The 21,090-nt window shown below is 36.0% G+C and overlaps 1 protein-coding gene across 2 annotated transcripts in view; it reads right to left on the reverse strand.

Annotated features, from left to right (window-relative positions):
• SNX13 (sorting nexin 13) overlaps positions 1-21,090 on the reverse strand; it is a 72,621-nt gene that overhangs the window by 38,694 nt on the left and 12,837 nt on the right. For both annotated transcript variants that reach the window (XM_059818629.1, XM_059818630.1), the window contains exons 2-5: positions 12,346-12,458; positions 6,785-6,887; positions 1,260-1,349; positions 737-858 (exon numbers count right to left, since the gene is read on the reverse strand). In XM_059818629.1, coding sequence (XP_059674612.1) covers positions 737-858; positions 1,260-1,349; positions 6,785-6,887; positions 12,346-12,458 — 428 coding nt within the window. The remainder of the gene's footprint in view (positions 1-736; positions 859-1,259; positions 1,350-6,784; positions 6,888-12,345; positions 12,459-21,090) is intronic.

Raw genomic sequence — 21,090 nt, forward strand, 5'->3', positions numbered from 1 at the left:
TAGCACATTGGGATGAATACCTGAAATCATCACTTAATAAAGAAGTTGGATATAAAGATATGTGGTACCTTGGCTAAGAAACTAGCCGTACTAAAGAAGATCAAAAAACTTCCCAGACAAGTTCCCTGACTTCCTGCTACTTGATTAAGCAACAGCAGAAAAAGCATGGGACAATTAACAAACTATCCATTTGTTCTGAATCAAATAACTCTATTTTTAAAAAAAGAATTACACATGTGACGTATCATTTCGTTCCCCAGATTACTATTCCTTTGAAAATACTCATTGTTCTTACATATTGAAGAGCAAGACCACTTTTAAAAGTTATCTGAGCTGATACAGATATTTGAACTAAAGACTTTCAGACTGAGTTACATTAGGAATAGCCCTGCTGTTTATATGAAACAGACTTGCATATAAAAAGGTGATGATTCATGCAACTCAATGCTTAAGTTGCAGAAAAACAGCTATTTAGTAATTTTAGACATTAATCAAAAATTTTAAAAGGCCATTTCGCAAAAGACCATGACTACAAACATCATCTCCGTTCATTCCTTAAGGGATCAGCAAAAGACTATAGTTCTTAGATTATGATCTTAAAATTTTACATGTTCTGTGAAATGCACTGAACTATGCCAACAGATAAACTTAATCATTTATCTACTACCATACAACCCACAGAGGTATTTGTCCACTTGCTTAGACAGTATATTGATGTAAATCAAAATAAACTTACCTGGCAGAAAATTGAACAAGTGCATACTGAAGAGCCTGCCTGATTTCCAGAAGAAACGATTCATCATCACTTAGTGTGTAATACCAATACTGCACATAGTCTCTCAGGGAAAACTGGATTACCTGAAATTGGAAAGGCAAAAAGAAAGATGAACTAATGAACAAAACCCAACAAAATACAAAATAGCTTTTTGTGCCTGATAATGCAACACCAGACTTCTTAAAAGGTTAACACAGTGAACCATACTGCCCCTACCGTTATGAAATTGTGAGTGAAACAATATAACTCCCACTGAAACCTCGTTTTCATATTGGTTTACATGCATTCATCACCATTATGCTGATAAACCATATTTTACAGAAAACAGACTCTAATATTGCCCAATACCTCAATGTTTTCTCACTTACCACTGTCAAATATGATAAAATTTCTCAACTTCTATTTCTCTGTCAACTACTTAGATATTACATACTCAATACACGCAAAAATAAAAATAGGTTAAATAGTCCTGATTAGAACTTACCTGTTGCAAAGGCTCATCAATTATATTTGCACCCGTCAGTCTTCTGTCAATCTTAATAGGTCTGGCTTCACGTTTCATTTCTTCTATGCACTTGAAAGAGATTAGGAAATGTAACTTTGCATGTTTTAGCTATAATTAAAAGTCAGCTCTACTGTTTACGATACATGTATACTTCCAGTAACTACTTTATACAACATTTTCTGTATTATTACAATATACAGAGTAAATAAGATACAATCATAGTATGGTTTGTGTTGGAAGGGACCATTAAAGGTCATCTAGTCCAACGCCCCTGCAATGGGTTTGGGACATCTTCAACTAGATCAGGTTGCTCAGAGCACCATCCAACCTGACCCTGAGTATTTCCAGGGATGGGACATCTACAACCTCTCTGGGCAAGAACATCATCTGTATTTTTCACTATATGGTAAATAATGGTGAGGAACTAACCTGAAAACCTACTTCTTGCTTACCAAAAAGGAGCAAGTTTGCTAAAATACTAGATCAGAAGAAAATAAAACTCAAATAGTTATAAAAGGAGGGGGGTGGGGACAGGACAGCAGCACAAGATTGTTTGTGGGTAAGACACCTGTTACATACTTGATTATGAACTTCTTGTGCAACCTCAAGCAAGTAATTCTTCAGTTGGGGGTTTTTTTCTCTCAGTTTATTCTATATGCCAGAAGAGAAATTACTCCTTTTTTTAGCATCACTACTTGACAGACAAGTCTTTAAAAAGTAGTTGATGAGGGGATAAAAAATTATTTTATAGAAGTACTTGCAACTCAGAACAGTTAACTCCAGGAATGACTTCATCAGAGCTGACTTTTGGCAAGTAACATACTGAGAAAGAACACCCTTTATCAGTGCTTCTCTGAGAGGACTAATACAGTGTGTTTCTATAAAATTGAGATGAAGTCTGCAATAAACCCCTTTATTTTCACAGAAATAACAACACAACAACATACACTATTGGTAAAAAAAAAATCAAGTTATTTTATTCTTTGATCTAAAGTTGTGACTATCCAAACACAGAAGAACTGCCAAAAACCATAAATGAAAAAATCATAAGCCATATGTCCAGTGTTTCTACGCTACATGACTCTCCCTAAGTATCTCTCATTCAAACCAGTTAACAATGAATGGCAGAGAAATACCTGAGGCCAGAAAACATTCCTCCTCCTACTTAACCACCTCTGTATCACAACACAAAAGTATTTTCTTGCTAAATTCTGTATAATTTTTAAAGTTTAAGACAAGGGAACAGTTCACTGCTACTTTAATATGAATAAAGTTGACTGATATTCAAACAATACTCCAGTTATACAGTAATGAATTTGCAAAATAATTTTGTCTTGACACTGTCAAAAATATAAAAAAAATACAGAATGGAATGATTAAATATTTTCACTGAGCACAGCATAGTTCAGATTACCAAACAAAACTGTTAAAGGAGAGTTTTGAAGTTTGAGACTGCATGCATAAAACCACATTTGAAAAACGTACAAGAAAAAGCAGCAGCCAGAAGAAAGAGAGAGAGAGACATACACAGAAAATACACAAGGTTACTTGGTAAAAATCTGAATGTTCATAGGCTCATAGGATTCAGGTTTGGGTCTGGACTTCAGGAAGTCATCTTGTCCAACCTCCTGCTCAAAACAGAGCCAACTACAAGGTTAGACTATTCTTTCATATTCTTTTTTCTCCAGTGAAATCTTTATGTACATGCAGTATAATTTCATTTGCTTTTGATATGTCTGAAGACATCTAAAATTTAGATTATCTGGTTTTATTTCATTGTAGCTACAACTGCTGACCGTAGGTCTCACTTGGAAAGCATTGCCGGTTTTAAGCCTGGCCTTCCAGACACTGACTTAGAAGACAGACTTAAAGGAAGGACCCAACTCACATGGAGAAAACTGTCCTATTCGACTGTCACTTCAAACATAATATTAGTCTGACATACTTTACCAGTATTAAATCAGTCGTTAGGAAAAATGAGTATCACTTGTTATTGTTAAATTTGACACCCACTTACTTAATTTTAAGCAGGTAGGAAGCACTTACGAGGAACATGAGACATATACTCCACAAAGTGAGACGCAGCACAGAGTAAAGAAACCCAGGCTCCACAACAGCATAACTGCAGTGACTGAGTAGACTTCAGACTTTCGCTTCACTGCACTAATAAATATTTTTAAAGTCCTTTTCTGAAACTCTGCTAGGTAACTGTAAAATATGAAAAATGCCACTATTTCCCAAATCACATACTTGAGGTCACAGGCTTTCATGAATGGACAAGACACAGGGGATTTACACATCTGCATCAAATCCATAACATAGCGTGTGACCAACGGACTGAAAGAGATTCAGAGACTAATCAGGGATCAAATATGCAACTAGCACTTATAACAGTGATAACAACTTATCTTACAGTGATTTGGCAATATTGTACCCAGCCTACAGAAACTCCTTGTCTTTTGGATGAAGTATAAGCAACATGAATTATGATAATAACTGGACATTCCACACTTCTGTTGAAGCTGGACTGAATCTGTAAATTTTATTGAAAATGGCATGCCAGTTAACAGTTCAGAAGGCTCTAAACTTGCCTTTCATTCAACATTATTTTAATATAAACCTGCAGACAATTGTGTATCTTACACAGCCATTACAGCCCAGATCCCTCTGCAGAGGGATCTGGACAGGCTAGATTGATGGACCGAGGCCAATGGTGTGAGGTTCAGCAATGCCAAGTGCCGGGTCCTGCACATTGGCCACAACAACCCCATGCAACGCTACAGGCTTGGGGACGAGTGGCTGGAAAGCTGCCCTGCAGAAAAGGACCTGGGGGTGCTGGTTGGCAGCCGGCTGAATATGAGCCAGCAGTGTGCCCAGGTGGCCAAGAAGGCCAACGGCATCCTGGCCTGTATCAGAAACAGTGTGGCCAGCAGGAGCAGGAAGGTGATCGTGCCCCTGTACTCGGCGCTGGTGAGGCCGCACCTCGAATCCTGTGTTCAGTTTTGGGGCCCTCACTACAAGAAGGACATTGAGGTGCTGGAATGTGTCCAGAGAGCAGCAACAAAGCTGGTGAGGGGTCTGGAGCAGCTGAGAGAACTGAGGTTGTTCAGTCTGGAAGAAGCTGAGGGGAGACTTTATCACTCTTTACAATTACCTGACAGGAGGTTGCAGAGAGGTGGGTGTTGGTCTCTTCTCCCAAGTGACTAGTGACAGAACAAGAGGAAATGGCCTCAAGTTGTGCCAGGGGAGGTTTAGGCTGGATATTAGGAAAAATTTCTTTACTGAGAGAGTGGTAAAACACTGGAACAGGCTGTCCAGGGAGGTGGTGGAGTCACCATCACTGGAGGCGTTCAAAAAACGCGTGGACGTGGCACTGTGGGACATGGTTTGGTGGGCATGGTGGTGTTGGGTTGATGATTGGACTTGATGATCTTGCAGGTCTTTTCCAACCTTAATGATTCTGTGATTATGGCATCATCCAGCAAATTCCTGACACAAAAGTTATATAAAACAGACTTGCAAAAGGAAAAGCAAGTCTAATCCTAATTTTTAAACCTCCCTGTGTGTATGCAAACAAACAAAAAAACAGCAAAAAGGTAAATAATCTTCCATCAAACCTATATAACTATTTCTCCTTAATGTGAGGCATTCAATATATATTCACTAATAAGTATCATAAGCAGCAACCAAGGAAACCTATCAGCACCAAATCTTGTGTTGTAACTTGAGTCTGGTACATTCTACACATTATTTCCATCTACAATTTTGGTGCTCTGGATTATAACAGATTTCTTTAAAATCAAACATTTGAACATTCATCTTAGGCTAAAAAAATCCCCAAACAACAAAACCCCCTCAAAACAATCAAGAAAACTCTACTGCTTCTGGGTAAAAGAGTTTCTTATAAAGATCCCGTATGATCAGATTACTTCTCAAAATACAGTATCACAAAATAATTTACTATTGAAGTGATTTCAGTTTGTACTTGGTTCATGGAAGAAGTATAACCTATACACTAGCCACTTCAAAGAACATTCATTATTCCAAGACCACTTAGGGCCACAACGGTTTTAAACATGAAAACAATTTCAAGTTAAAAAATATTACTTTCCAATAAAGATAAGTCAGCAGAAATTTAATTCAGAAACGACAACTAGGAATCCCAAGCAAACCACACATTTGGTTTTAGTTAGGACTCATCTCTTCTTGCATTGCTACTGAAAAGCTCAGCTAAACTAGCTAATGCTATTTTAATACAGTGGCAAAAAAGAAATACAAAACAGTATTGTAGAAGACAAACAGATTTTAGCTGGAGAACAACTTCAAACAGCATTTGGTAAGCCAGCCAAAAATACCTTCATATCACAAAACTTAAATTCAGAGACTAGTCAAGACAGGTCAGTTGAGAAAAGTGACGTGTCAATAATGCACACTCAAATCAGAAGTCAAACTACTGAATTTGCAAGAATTACAGAAAAAAACCCACAACATTTCATGCTTTTATAAAGCAACCAGAGCATACATATACACTGAGCTCAAAGAAGTAACATTAGAGTAAAAAAGTTTCAGCAATGTAAAGAAAATTTAAAAGACAAAAATTTCTTGTAAATCTTCTCTCAAAACACAAAACATAAGCAACACTTCAGAATCCATATAATATAAGCACTAAAGTCTATATAGACTAAGAACCTTAGTCCCCTAAAATGAGGTTTCATCAATGGAACAGAATCATTAGTTGATTGCTGACTTGCCCTTTTTCAGCCTTAAAATTTTGTATTTTTCATTTGGACCACTGACATTACTTTATGCTTTAGAATATACTTAAGTTCCAGATTTATCTCAACAGATTCAAAGACAGAAGTGAAAAGGCCACTTAACTGAGCTATGAACCAGAAACAAAGTTTTGTGATTAGAGTTTCCTTCTATGTGCTACTGGTAAGAAAGATGAACACACACACACACACACAGAGACACCATGAAGTGTAGTGACCTGACAGCTAAGGGCAGGATGTTTCAGTCAAAACAGTTGTGAGATTAAATACGACATAACTAGCAATCTTTGGGTTAAAGTGTTTTCTCTATTCTGACGAGTGCAAACGGATTAAGGCCAAGATATATCTACATTTCTGACCTGTCAAGATGTATTGGTTCATAAACCAGGAATTCCTAGAAATTCTACCTCTTGGCTATTACGAATTTATTCTACCTCTTGGCTATTACGAATTTATTCTATACTAAATAGATGCAGACTTATCCACTTAGGAACCCTGAATTTAGGTCCATCAACCCAAATGGCATGTCTGTTAACAATTCAGATAAAAAGAAAAGAGTTGAAAAATCTTGCATTTCACTTGCACGTTGCAACTGACTCAAAACATAACAGCAGGCTCTTTTACCTTGGGAAATGGGTACAATTCTTAGATTACAACTAATTATTAGTGTTATTCTAATTTTCAAAGTTATAAAATCTGATCTAGGAGTTAAGACTAGTAAACTCTCCTTACCTTAGGAATCCCAACTGACATACAAGGAAGAAACGAATGTTCACACTGCTCAAGGTATTTTTCTGAGTTGCTTTTTCCAAATAAAAGAGTAACCACAAAACCCCTAAAATGGAAAAAGAAAGACCAGCTAGAAAAAGTCATCTTTTCCCTGCCTCTAGAAAATATTTCACAGCAAGTTATAAAATGACAATATGACAATTCTCACTGTTTGCTCTCCTAGTACAGTGCTCTTTCACAGTGTAGCATGCTGTTCAAAATAACTGATACAATATTAAGTATGACGTTTCCCAGTCTTGTATTATCAGTCTTTAAATATTCTTACTACATAGCAGATCTATCTAGCACAGTCTATACTACACAGTCTGCTGCATAAGAACCTGTGATGGCATGCTACCTATGCTCACAAATATTAGTACACGGAAAGAGGGGTACATACATAAGCTGCTCCGGTTGTATTTATAGAAAGATTCTTTTACTTCAACACTATGAAGAAATAAACTCTTTACAGATACATTTAGGCCACTCGATTGCGGCATAAGCCACAAAAACACAAACCAGGAAGAAACTGGCAAAGTAAATGTAGTAACTAACTACTGATTGCATATGTTTAAACAAGAAGTAAAAATCTATCAACTGGCAACTTATTTTCAGCTGCAAAAAAACCCCAAACACTGAAACGGTAGTCCTGCCAGGCTGCCCAAGAACAGAATCAAGGAAAAAGTCTAGAGGGGGTTGTGGGCTTTTTGGGGTGTTGGGTTTTGGGGGGGGGGGGGGGGGGGGGGGGGGGTGTTGTTGTTTTGTTTTTAATCAATTCAGCATATAAAATCTAAATAAATGCACTCCTGGACCACTTACAACGTTAGATCAGAAATCCATTATCTTCCTCCCTCACAATTCTACAATGATATTTAAATTATGACTTATAGTTAAGCAGGACAGCAGTTAATTTTATTATTGTTTTCTTCATGATATAATGAAGGCATAAGGGAAAAAAGAAACCATTACAATAAGTTCGACCTTGCCACAACAGCAGTAATTTATTTACAGCTTATGACACTAGGGCACAAACACATGAACATAAAGCTGGTTTTACTAAGAAACAGATAACCTAAAGGCTGTTCCAATTTTAGCATAACCAAAGTATGTAGCCTTTGAAAAGTCAAGCATAAAAAAGAAAGAATATGAAGTCACTGCTGCTCAGACTAGCCTTGGGATGGCTAAACAGGCATAGCTTTTTACACAAATTTCAAAGCATTCAACTTCAAGGCCAGGTGAACAACATTTGTGACCACAGGAACTCATAAAGTTATTCCAGGCTTGAAACTTGCTGAAATAATACATTCTATTAATATAGATTGCTGTTGATATACGATGCTCTTACTTATATGATTAGAATAAAATTAATTCCTAACCAAGGTAAAATATGCCATTTGAAGGTCTTAATTCCCAAACTAGGAACCATGCTTTTTAAGCACTCCAGAGGCTCAGTAATTCAGAAGCAGGGAGGTGGTAATTTATACCTGAACAACTCCAGGACCAAAAAAAAAAGCTACAAAAAGTTATTATTGATAACTTGATAATGCATAAGAAAATTTCACTTGATTCTCTTACAGCCATCTTTATCTGCCAAACACGTGCACTTTCTACATATGAGGTCAAAAAATAAAAGCAAGTCTAAATTGCTCTTCTCCTCCAGATGCTTCCAGACAGCTTTAAAATCATAACACCAATGGTGCTAGTAGCATCATAATTCAGTTCAATAACAGAAACTTGCTTAGAAGAATCTCAGTATTAGTTTCACTGTGCTTAAAAGTTAACTAACGTTTTGGTTTGGGGAGGGGCGTGCTTTGTTGGGTTTTTTTTAATTATTAAAAAGTTTGGGTTTTCTTTTTATTATCTACCTCTTTTCTATTAGAAATCTCAGTCTTCCTTTAAAGAAAACAGTATACCCAAAATGCTTTTTTTGGGGGGGGGCCAAAAATCAGTTTCAACTTCAAACATGCATCAGCAACTTCAGGAGAAGGGAGTAAGGAGGGGAGAGGTCCTTCCTTTCTTTTACTCAAAAGGATTGAAGCCTTGGAAATAACTAGCTATAGATCATGCATCTGTTTTCTCTCACATGTTAAGACATTTCTAAATGTCATAGTTAATGTTCTAAGTTAATGACTTATTAAAAAATACTAATATGCTACCAAAATAAATTAATTTAAGTATATGCTTGTTTTCTTAGCTGCCTCTAAGTATTTTCATTTTTAGGCTAGAAATGCTAGGAGCTTAATGCATTTTATTCTCTAAGTTAAAATCTTGTGCACATTAGAGAGGTGTATGTTGCCTGACTATTCAGTGCAAATGTTCACCTAATTCATCCAGAGGATATTCAACACAGTAATGAGAACTCATTTTAGTCTTTTCTCTAAATGAATAGAGCAGAAAAAGGAAAATACTGTATTTTAATTTTTTTTGTTAAGTCTTTCCAAAGATTATTAGAAGACCAGCTTTTCACAGGGACAGATTAACAACAGAAGTGACAAATAGAAAAATGAATTCTACAGATTTATCATTTTCCCATCAAGTCTGAAAAGTAACAGCCTTAGCTGAATGCTTTGTGAAAGTCAAAAAGCAGCTTCAGAACGGTTCCTGATTTGGTCAGCAGTTAGAATCATCAGTGTAGGCAGCCAGCCACATATATATGTATGTGATTAAGTATCAATAATAATGTTTTTTGATGACAGAGCAAATTTCTTTAAACAGCAAAGCAACTGACGGTCCAAGAAATTTCAATTCTCACAACATCAGAAGCCTAAGGCTGTTGGCAGAGCCGCAATTCACATTATTTTTATTTTACTTAGGATTGAAAGAGGGAAGGAAAGGTAAGAAACATACACAGTACAAAGAAAACGCTGTCAGTAAGACAGGCCCAGCACTCAGGTTAAGGGGTTTGCACCAATACTTGAAGTAGAGGCAAACGATATTTCATCAAGATTAACACCTTGTAATAGTCTTTGCTACACAGGTTAAAGAAACAATATCTATCTTTTGCCTCCTGCTTTTGGTGGAAAGAGCTCAGTTCCCTAAGCAATGTGTTGCCAGATTGCAAATTGAAAAGGGAGGTACTTACAAAACAAAAAAAAAAAGGCTAACATTTTATAAATCAGTCTTGAAACAAAACAAATTAAAGACAACTTTTGATCGAAAGCTTTTATTCACACACACAGTTTCAGTATCCTTCCATGCACAGAACAACAGTACACTTATTACAAGCTATCTGTTTAAGAGGAAACACACAGTTTAGAGTAAATCAAAAAGAAATAGCACGTAACAGAAGTAAAGCCACATAAATGCATTGATTATGTTGATACAGCTATGGCATCAACATTGTTTTCCTACACAACTCAGTGGCATATGCTTTAAATGTTTAGGTCAATACTAAGGGTGCAACCAGCTACAATTCAACATTTTCTTTTGTTAGAATTGTAAAATGGGACAGAAGTGGACTCCCAGCTAGGGGAAGTCAGAAACTATTGATACAGGCCACTGTTTTTGAGCAAGGATAAAAAGTTAGAAAACTGTATGCCGAATTGGATAAGAACTCCAAGTTTCAACATAAAATTCTACCACAAAAATTCATGTCCAAAATTGTTATTTTGCTCCAGATAAGGGTACAGTAAGTATTAAGAAGACTACTATAATCACGAACCAAAATTAGATTTTTATTTTCTTAACTTATATAAATCATGTTATGATATAGAATTGCTAATCATAAGTGAAAAAGTTACTTCATAACATAAATTTCTGTTTGTTTCCAAGAGAAACAGGACCAAGTATTTTGCATAACTTCACGGGAATTAATTTAAAAAGAAAAAGCAGGGAAGAATAATTTAGACATAAATCTATTTGACCTAGTTAGCGCTCATGGATCTGTATGCTGAATGTTAAAATTTAAAGTAGGTATGTCACTTTGAAAAAGATTAACAGTGTAAAAAAGGGCCAGATCACAGCCTTAGCCAAGAAGATGTGTATGTTAAAGCAATGAAGTAATGACATTCTACCAGAAGGGTTGAGACTTCATATCTATCTACATAAGTAAGCACATAATAGGAAGATGAATACAAATTCTACTTCAACAGATACACTACCACAAGCTGAATTTATTCTTAAGATCAGTGTTCACTGACTAGCTACAAAAATGAAGCAAAGCAGCAAAAGAATCCCAGGAAAGAGATATCAGAGCTGACTTGAGAATGAGCTAGCTCAGACATGAGGGGCAGTCTCACAGTGGCAAGTTGTAGCTGACTTCAGACATACTCCGTGAGAGACTGCTTTGGCTGTTAGCTTTGAAAAGCCAAGCAATTGAAACTGACCAAGAAGGAAGGATAAGCTTTTAAGAAATTGTTACATCCCACATTATTTTTTCATACTGCAAACACTAAGGAAGTTGTAATACAAAACAGCAAACGGATGAACTCTTGCCCTTTGGACGAACTCTTTTTGCCTTTTGCCCTGGACGAAGAGCCAGCAAAATATGCCAATTATACATGTATCAAGACTTATCAAGACAAGAGCATTTACTTAAAAGTTAGTCTACTAGAGTGAAGATTTAGTTAAAGTAAAACTGACTATTCTGATTTCTCAGAGAGGGAATTCCAAGTTTAATACAGTTAAAACCCAAGTGTAGCAGCTCTAATTCTAGCCACTAAACTCTGTTACGTTTTTTGATGAGACATACAGGAATATACATACATTCTGTACTGTATCCAATAAGAAGGTTAAAAGGATGTTTCAAAGGAAGGAAAAAAAAAAAATTTCAAGATAGCCCAAACACCCCATTAGAAGTCAAGCAGGCCCGGGAGAGCCTAGAAATGTTACTGTCCTGCAGATTAGTCTTGTGACTGAGAGGAAGGAGGAATATCCCACTAACACATTTAGACTTGGCATTAAAAATAAAAGTTTTAATGGTTACAAGGCAGATGTTATAATATACAATGTAATAATGGTGCTAAAGACTATAAAAACATCACCTGTTTGCTCCCTTCCTGTCTATAGATAAAGTATGAAATGTCTACAGCTGCTGAACTGACCTACTTGTTCAAGATGTAGCATCATTTCCACAGACCCAGGAAAACACCCACTCACTTTCCTCATAAATGAAGTATCTTAGGTAGGAAAATGAGATTGTGATAAGGAAAGGGGACATAATTACTTAGTAAGTACCTGGGAAAAGAACTGGCACAGTAATAGAAAGTATGAACTGAAGTTAACATTGGTTTTATTTGAGTACTTGTCCTCCAACACCCCTTATAAATAGCTACTTAAAAAAAAAATCAGATTTTTTTTCTGCTTGGGCAAAGGTAATATAAGCACTATTCAACAGCGAAAAAAGTTACTTTTGATAAAATTGAGATTTCAAGAAAAAAAACTTGGCTCATAAAGAGCTGCTCAAATGTGGAAGTATTAATTACACAGAAGTCACTTCAGATTTTCAGAGCAAACTATTTGCTAATATACACATTAAAATTTTACTTTCAAAGTAAATTATACAAAACATTAAGTAGTATACTTACCCACCCACAAAGCAGAGGATATAAAATGCAAAGTAAAATATAGCAAAGGGTCCAAAAGTTACTAGAAAAAGCACAACGCCAAGACTTCCCCATCCCCATATGGAAAGACTGGTCTGTAAACAAAAACACATAGAAAAGGAATAATTAATACTATATTCATACAACTTTAAGTCTCCAAAGCAATATTTGTAGTTTCTACAGAGCTTGATACATTTTAACTAGATATGAAATAAGTTTTGCTTGATGAAATAAAAATCTTTATTTTTTTAAAAGGGTATTGCTATCAAGTTATATTGTGGGCTAGTAGCCCAGTTTAGCCAAATTTAGAGCATTTTTCTTTCAAATATTGTTACTCATCTCCCACTTCAGGTGCAACTACCACCCTTTAAAGTGTCATTTCTTTTTCTTCTCTATTCTTGTTTTGTGCACTTCTGTTTCTGGAGATCTCTTTTTTTAACCCTGTGAAATTCTCCACTATTTCCAAGAAAAATGCAGGCTTTGTAACAGAACAGGGAGAGATGAATATGACCTCGTTTTACACAACTAAACGTGTAATTTTCCACAGCCAAGCAACACTATTTCTTCCCTAGATCAAAGCAGTTGCAAGACCAAATAAAGTGTCCCTTTCTCCAGTCAAGTCACACACAAGTCAGCAGGTGCACCAAGTATTTGGTGCAAGTTTACCTTTACCCTTCCCTTTAAATAAAAGGGAGGGGGAAAATTAAGAAACTGATTACTACCTCTAACAATTTTTACCATAGAAATCATGAGCATTCAAACAATTCTTTGAAATATCTAAATACAATTCTGTTTTAAAATCAGGAAATATAATATATGAAAAGAGACATCCTAGATTAACGTTTTCTCCATGCAGGCATTATCATGTTTCTAGAAGAGGTCTGGCTTAGCAGGCAGGACTGACGCTTCGGCAGCGAGGGGAGACAAGGGTTGTTTGGAAAGCCCATGGTGCAACTAAAGTCAGCCCCAAGAGCATCTGTGGGGCTGCTGGGATTTTGGAGCTGATAACGCAGCAGGCAAAACTTCACCTGCACTGACGGATTCACCAGGAGTATGAAAAAAGCAGCAAGATTCAGGTTATTGCGCCAATATAGGTTACAGTTAAGTGCATTCCTATGCACACATACATACATACTTGACCTATTTAGATAAATAGATGTGTGTATGTACATATATACACATATATGCAGGGTAATCTAAAAAGCAAGCTATGAAAACCTGACTGAAGTGAGCTACAAAAGTTTTGGACCTTCACAATACTGCAATGCAGTCAACAAAGATTATATAAATTTAATTCAAACTAGTCTCTAGTTTGATATGGAAAGCATGTTTCAGCCAAGTCCCAAGAGTGTGAAACCAATGATGACAAGTATTTATAGGCCACCAAAACTGTTCCTGCTCTAAGGTTCTCAACTTTTCTTTTTTTTTTTTGTCTAATTTACACCTTTCCTACCAGTGATCAAATGACACCCTAATAGGAACTCAGACAACTGCTAATGTCAACAAGTAACACTAAGAAAGTATTTAAATAAACTTGTCTTGCAGTTTGACATTTAGAAAACAAGCAGAGATCAAACACCATATTTGCAGATAGTCCTTTTTTAGCTTTTACTATGGAGGACAGAGGAACTTGCCTTATGAGGAACTTGCTCTTATTTCTCTAAAAGGACTATTTAGATTTCATCTTTCCATCCTAGACTTGGGATTCAGAAAAATCAACTTCCTCACTAAAAAGTTTTAAAAATCCTATAAGCAATGAAAAATAATATAAAATAAGGCTCCTACATAGAGCAGCTTTGGTTCCTTTCTGAGAGCAAGACATCAGAGTGCCCAAAAGCAAAATCATAGCTCTAAGGAGAGGCTGTTTCACAGATGTAAACTGTAATCGTCAGAATCATTTAATACTTCCTAGTTTATCATAAGTTTAGTGGAATGTTGAGATGAAACTCTATTTTCTTCCTAGTTACAGTTTCTAAGCAAGAGATGGAGAAGATATACTGGCTTTTTTCTTGGTGTTTGAGGCTGGAAAAAATTACACTTGTCTACATACTTATGTGTTTAATTAGAAGTGCTGCAATTCAAGAACTGGATTGCAAGTGATTCAATTCTTTTTAAGCTGAAGAAGTGCTTTATTAGATTATATTAACCATACAATCCACACAGCTAAAATGCTGAAGAACGGAGCTACAATAAATGAAAAAAAAACCCTGGCCACAGCTGAGTAGATTTTGTTGTCATCATGTAGATGCAGTAGGTCAACTGCTTGAGGGGTGGGGAGGAGAGAGACAAGGAGAGGCACACCAAGCTAAAAAAACTGGCAAATACAACAATTAAATAAAAAAATACATGAGCTCCCATTATACATCTACATTTCAATACACAAAGAAGATTCTCATAGTCATGCCTTCAGAAATACATTTTAAAACTTCTGCAGAGCAGTACAAGCAACAGGAAGATATGCACACAGAAGATAACATTTAATCATGCACTTTTTTTGGGCAAAAAATCAGTATGCCTAATAGCATTATTCAAAAAAGTTCAATTTCTAAATATGGGACAAGCACTCTAAATGACTTAACAAAACCTAATTAAACTAGATAGCAGGATGCATATTCAGAGTTGGATGAATGCATAATTAACAAAGAAAGTTCTATAACTCTAATAGATAAAACAGTGACCTTTTGTCCTGCACTCTAGTTTTGCAATTTAGCATACAGCTACAGAGATTCAAATCTCATTTGGTATTTTAATAGGATTTCTTAAAACTCACACAACTTGGTACACTGTAGTAAGTACAACAGACACTGGCCCAATTCTTGTATACTTTAGATGAGTGGTTCACAGCCTTATGAATTTGGAGACATTCAAAGGGATCTAATCATCCGCATGGTTCCATTTAGGCTGACTTTAAGTAAAACTTCCTGTAACTTCACACTTCTTAAAGGGACTTTAGCAGTATGACTCCCAGACAAAACTGAAAACTTTATTTGAAGTTCCTTTACCATGTCCAAGTCGACTATTAAAAGCAAAAAATATTCCAAACGTTACACAAATATGTGACTATGCAGCTGGTCAGTACTGTGGAACAAGCTCACGTATCCAAAGTCAAACCTCACTACTTACAAGTAAGTTTTATTTATAGCATCATTTTTTAGAAAAGTCACAGATTTACTGAAGCTCTGCCTAGTCTTACTAAAGTTAACTGTAGGGTGAATACTTGTCACTCTTGACAGAAAAATCAAGCCAGTCTTCTGAAGAGATGGTATAATGCTGGCATTTAAGTCACAGGTATCCAGACCCTTTAAAAGAAGCTGACGTGCCCTGTGCTGGGAAGGCAAACGTCCAAAATGAACTGTTGCAGTACTAGTTACTGAATTTCAAGCAACAGCTACCTAAATACTAAGAAAGAATGTATGTCTTAATAAAGAGGTAGGCATGTATGGGGTATATACTGTATGCATACACACACGTGCACACATGATCTTTATTCCAGATCAACCACCATTCCACCCCATCAGTTTTAGCCACTTTTGCTTACCATCACTACAGATGCCATATGTCAGCCCCACAATCACTACTTCTTATCTTCAAAGTCTGAAGTCTTACAAAGAAAGACTTCCGCACTGTATTAGTAAGACCACATACACAAGAGGCTAATGTAGCATCATATTCACACACAGTAGTTTTCTTCCCATGGTATGGAACTGCTTTAGCAAAATAAACTGCAGTTGAAGTAAAGGACTGCCTGCAAGCCCAAACAGCACACTCAAGAGCCTCATCAGGTAGAAGAGACACACCAAGGTGAATATCCGCATGAGCTTGATTCAGCTGTTACAGATAACAAGACTATCACCTCTCAATGACACCTGCTTTTTTTTTACTAGGCTTTGTCCATTTTTCCCACTGAATGTTTTTTCCACAGTATACAGCCAACTACTAGAAGAAATACATGAAGAACTTGCTTTCTTATATAGATCTGCTTTTCCTTTCTTTGGCTTCAGCCTTCTAATTAACGTACCATTTTGATGGTCCCTGTTGCACGCTGTTACAGCTAACAGCGCTGAACTAAGGCTGACTACACAACTTAACGTGACCATTCACGTAGGAGCTTATGTAAATCCACAAAATTCACTGCTTATAAACTGTGTACTAAGGCCACACAGACAGTCTTAAATCAACAGTTTAAGAGAAGAAAACTCCCACTGTAATTTAATATGCATGCAGTTACATATAATATAATTTACTAGTTATAAATTAGCTAGAGTATTCTGCAGGAAAATCAATGGGAGCGTGCCAAGGATTTAATGTACCAACCACAACAGCAAAGAGTTACTCCAGTAACAAATACACCTATGCCTTACTATACTTTAAAGTAGCTTCAGTAGGTTTCTTGTCCACTTAATCCAGCTGACAAGCTTTCAGAGCTTTGCCTTTATCCCATCTTTAAGCAAAATCCTCAGCCTTGATACAGCTTGCACTAAAATGATTCACCAAGGTAAGTATAGGTTTGTTGTTTCGATTTAAACTGATACTGTCAATTTCAGCTTGCACCTGGCAGCAAGACATGTAACCATTTCCAGTTTAGTGCAAAGACACTGCTATTCCAGAAGTCTGGCTGACACGTAGTCCTTTTCTTCCTATCATCCCCTTTGCCACCAAACAGTGGACACACACGTTCCCTCTGGATGCCACTGTCCTCCCACTCTAGACAGGAGCTCCCATTCCAGGCACTCGGCTCTCTTCACAATTCACCAACAAGCTCAGAGAAATTGTGGTTTCAAATTTGGAGACAGGGAAGGAGGGGAAACAAAGAACATCCATACAGGAAGGCTGGGATGTGGAATCATCCACTTGTCAATCTTAAAGCTTCAGCAGCATACTAAAGTCTTACAGCTGTAGCATCCAACAGGCCCATACCACTTCTGATGATTGCCATTTGTGATTGTTTTCAACACTGAAAGAACAGTGTCATTTAAAAACAAAACCACACTTCTTTGCCCACAATTCTTTTACTGTGTATATCCAGTTACATTTGTCCATTAAAATTTTAAAATGGCAGTAGCTGACCTGTCCCTAACTAGACTTTGATAAGCAAACTATTCTTTGCCATTTGGGTAGTTTAAACTTTTTTTTTTTTTTTAAATATGATGTTTTGCCAAATGTATTTAATGCCACCTCTGGGCTCACATTAAAAAAAAAAATTGTCAAGGACTGCATATACAGCAGATGTCAAGTTTAATTTTGTTAATTCTACACATCTGCCTTTTAATTTGACTTCCATTTTGAGTGTAAATGGAACGTGTTCATCTATAAACCTTTCCATAATTAAGGTAAGTGTCATCTTTGTCAAGTGATTAAAAACATTATTTTAGGATTCAAATTACTGTCTCTTCACTAGCATGACAAGTAAAATTGGAAAGCTGTATCAACTGGAGTGCCAATTTCATCTGCAGTGAAATGGTTATGTTACACTATTAAGAGAAATATTTAGCAATCGTGAAATAAACCATTAAAATCTTTGTAGTTACATTCTCCTACCTGCCAAAATTAGAGCAATCAAGTGCAAGACATGTCAAGCAGGGTTTTGAAAAGAGTTCTGCATATCCTCATTTCTTAACATAGCTAAAGGTCTCTTTTTAACCTCTTCCTTCTTGTTCTTTTGCCCTTTTCCTTCCTTAGCCCAAAAAGGCATGGCAAAGAAAAACCCTAAGTTCCATTCCTACTTCAGACTAGGTAAAAATAATTGTAGTAAATCTACACAACAAACTACTGCAGTACTCACAAGAAAACTCCTGGGAATTTTTTTTTTTTTAAAGGAATTTTATACAGTCTGTTTTGCTTTTACTGTTCTAAGTTTAGATTTATTTTTTCCAAAGCAAGCCTAAAATATTATAGTATATAAATACACACTAATAATCTTTTAAATAATAAAAAAATTAGATAATTAACATTAAGTTTCAAGAAGACAGGCCAATGAAGTTTCTTCTGGGTAAGTGCAGTATTCCTGCTGATCCCTCCTGATTACAGAGGCTGGAAACGCTCCTCTTCTCTGTTAAGCAAGAGTCCATCTGTCCCCTCTTTCTCTCACCTCCTCCTCCTCTGCTCAACGCACACTTTGTATGTCAAATGGCTTAATCGGTTAACAGTTAGATTAATTCAAGTGCAATCATGTCTAACTGTATCTAGTTTGCATTTTCCTGCTATTTCTCAAACTGTATGAGGTAGAAAAGCTTTTGGGATCATTTCCCTCTACCCTCCCCCACAGTCATACAAGGTGGTCTAATAAAGCTTGTATGGACAGGCAATAACTTTTCATTTATATTCTAAAACCACAACTACTGCACTGTTTCGATGATTCATAAAATTAACTTTTAAAAGTGCAAACCTTTAAATGAAAATATATGCTAACATTTTCTTAAAGTACATAACATTGAAGTACAGTATATAACTAAAAAGTTTAAGAGCTATTGTGCACACTACTTCCATTTCGGTATTTATCCAGAGAGCAACAAATTCCATTACTCAAATAAAACCTGTGTTTGCTATAGTCAGAATATTACTATTAAAATTAAAATAAAACCCGAAAAATTATGTTCCATATTTTGATCCAAATGGTTTGTGCAATAAAGCTGCTGAAGAAAAAGAACAGTCTTCTGATTAACACTGATCATTGTTCTACCAGAAATGGTACATACTTTCAACACCAAACATTCAAGTAAAAAAACAGAGCAAAATTCAGCCTGGATTCAAGAGTCAAAAGGTTCCCCCCCACACTCTGCCAGAATTACTGATCAGAATATGAAATTAGGAAGTGGATTTTTTGATTTTAAACCAACCTTCATTTTACTAACATTTATTTTCAGCGCTAACAGCTATTTTATTATACAGCAGAACTATCAGCAAGGGACAGAAAGCCTCATTTCATGTAACCTTATTTTGAAAGTGGAATAAGTATTTATCTTACTATGAAAAAGAAGAAGCCACCTTCACAGACACACACACTCTTTCTGATCACATGCTTGCACTAAAACCCACTCTGAATAGTATTCTAGTTTAAAAGGATATGGAGTTTCAGTCAAGTTTAAAAGAAGCACTTGAGCATCTTGGGTAACAATGGGAAATAGGAGATGCAAGCCCAATTTCAGTTATTTTCTTAAATATAGAAGCAACATACTCAAACTCATTTTTAAAATAATTTCACAGTAAGTGGTCCTCTTCTTTTGTAACAATCCATATTGACTTGTATCTAAGATAGTGTAGCCATGTGGACAGAAAACAGATGAAAAGGATCAAAAGCCTTTTGGATCACCTTAGGTGATCCAAACAGGACCAGGCTTATTGCTTGACAAGATCACCTAAGGTGATCCAAAGTGAGAAAAAGTAATCCCTCTAGCTTGAATTCAAGCCTATGAGATAATCTAGACTGTTCTATGTTCAGCCTCTGGATAAACAGATTACATCCATTTCAGGTTTTGCTAGTGCAAAACACTGGCAAAGAAAGGGGAGAAGGGGAAGCTCCCAGAATCTTTATCGAGAACAAAAAGAAGTCTGTGCTCCTAAATGGCTAAAAACAATGAAGTCACAAGTTCTTTAGCAAAGAAACTGTTATTGCATACTTCATTTGTGATTTGAACTTTTTACTTTCTTGCCTAAAACTGCAGCAAGGGGTTATTTAAAAGTGCTTTTCACCAATGTTTTCTTTCTTTCACTGCTAAAGAAACCTGATCCCACTAAACGAATTTAAAGAATTATCAACTTAGCTTTTAGAACAATTTCTACCACTTAAGACTCCCAATATTTACCTTGACAGAAATACATTAAATCAGCCTCTCTCCATAAGAGTCAGATCTAATAGGCCATCTTTTTATGTTCCATCTAATGAAAAACTTGTAGGCAGAGCTCACGGCTACTGCAGAAACAGTCACACAAGACACGTTTTTAAAGAGGTTTTTTCGTATCTTAACAGCTATGCTTTTTGAAGGTAGAAAAGAAGTTTGTTTATTTTTAAACTCATGTTCCACGCTAGTGCTAACTTCAACTGAGCATCCGTTCTGTGAAGAAATAAGCAGCTGCCTATTCCTTGAACTCAGGTCTCCACTATACTGTCCAATTTATGCCTTTACCTGTATCAGCTCATACTTCCTAAGAAAATATATATAAAGATATTTATATATAAATAGGTCAGGACAAAGTCTTCTGTTCAAATGCAACCCATTCTTGTCCATGATCTTTAGAGGGAGGAGAAAGTGGAAAAAGATGGGTTATAAGAGGTCTGATGAACAATGATTACTTTTCTTAAAATAAATCCATTATTTCTTCTATGGAGATACCACACAATTTCACAGCAGCTGCTGTGTGCAAAATAATTTGTGCAATCTTAAAATGATAGAATTAGCTTAAAAAAAAAAAACACAAACCAAAAAAACCCCATACAATACTGTATCTATATTAGGAAATCTCAGAAACTTCAAAAAATAACAGCCCCACAAAAATAGAAAGTGAAACAAAGTGGAAGTGTTTAGTTTTCGCAAATACAGAACTGTCAAAGGCATGAAGGTATAAAATAAGATAAATTCCATAAAATCATGAACATTTTGGAACTGCACACTGCAGCAACAGTTATTGCGCTTTTTCTTTGTTTTTCCCTAAAAACTCATCACATGTGAAACAGCAGACAATACCTGCAGATTTTATACTAATAAATTTTTTGTTTCTACCACTTGATGA

This window comes from Gavia stellata, chromosome 6 (assembly GCF_030936135.1).
Source record: "Gavia stellata isolate bGavSte3 chromosome 6, bGavSte3.hap2, whole genome shotgun sequence".
Lineage (NCBI taxonomy): Eukaryota > Metazoa > Chordata > Aves > Gaviiformes > Gaviidae > Gavia > Gavia stellata.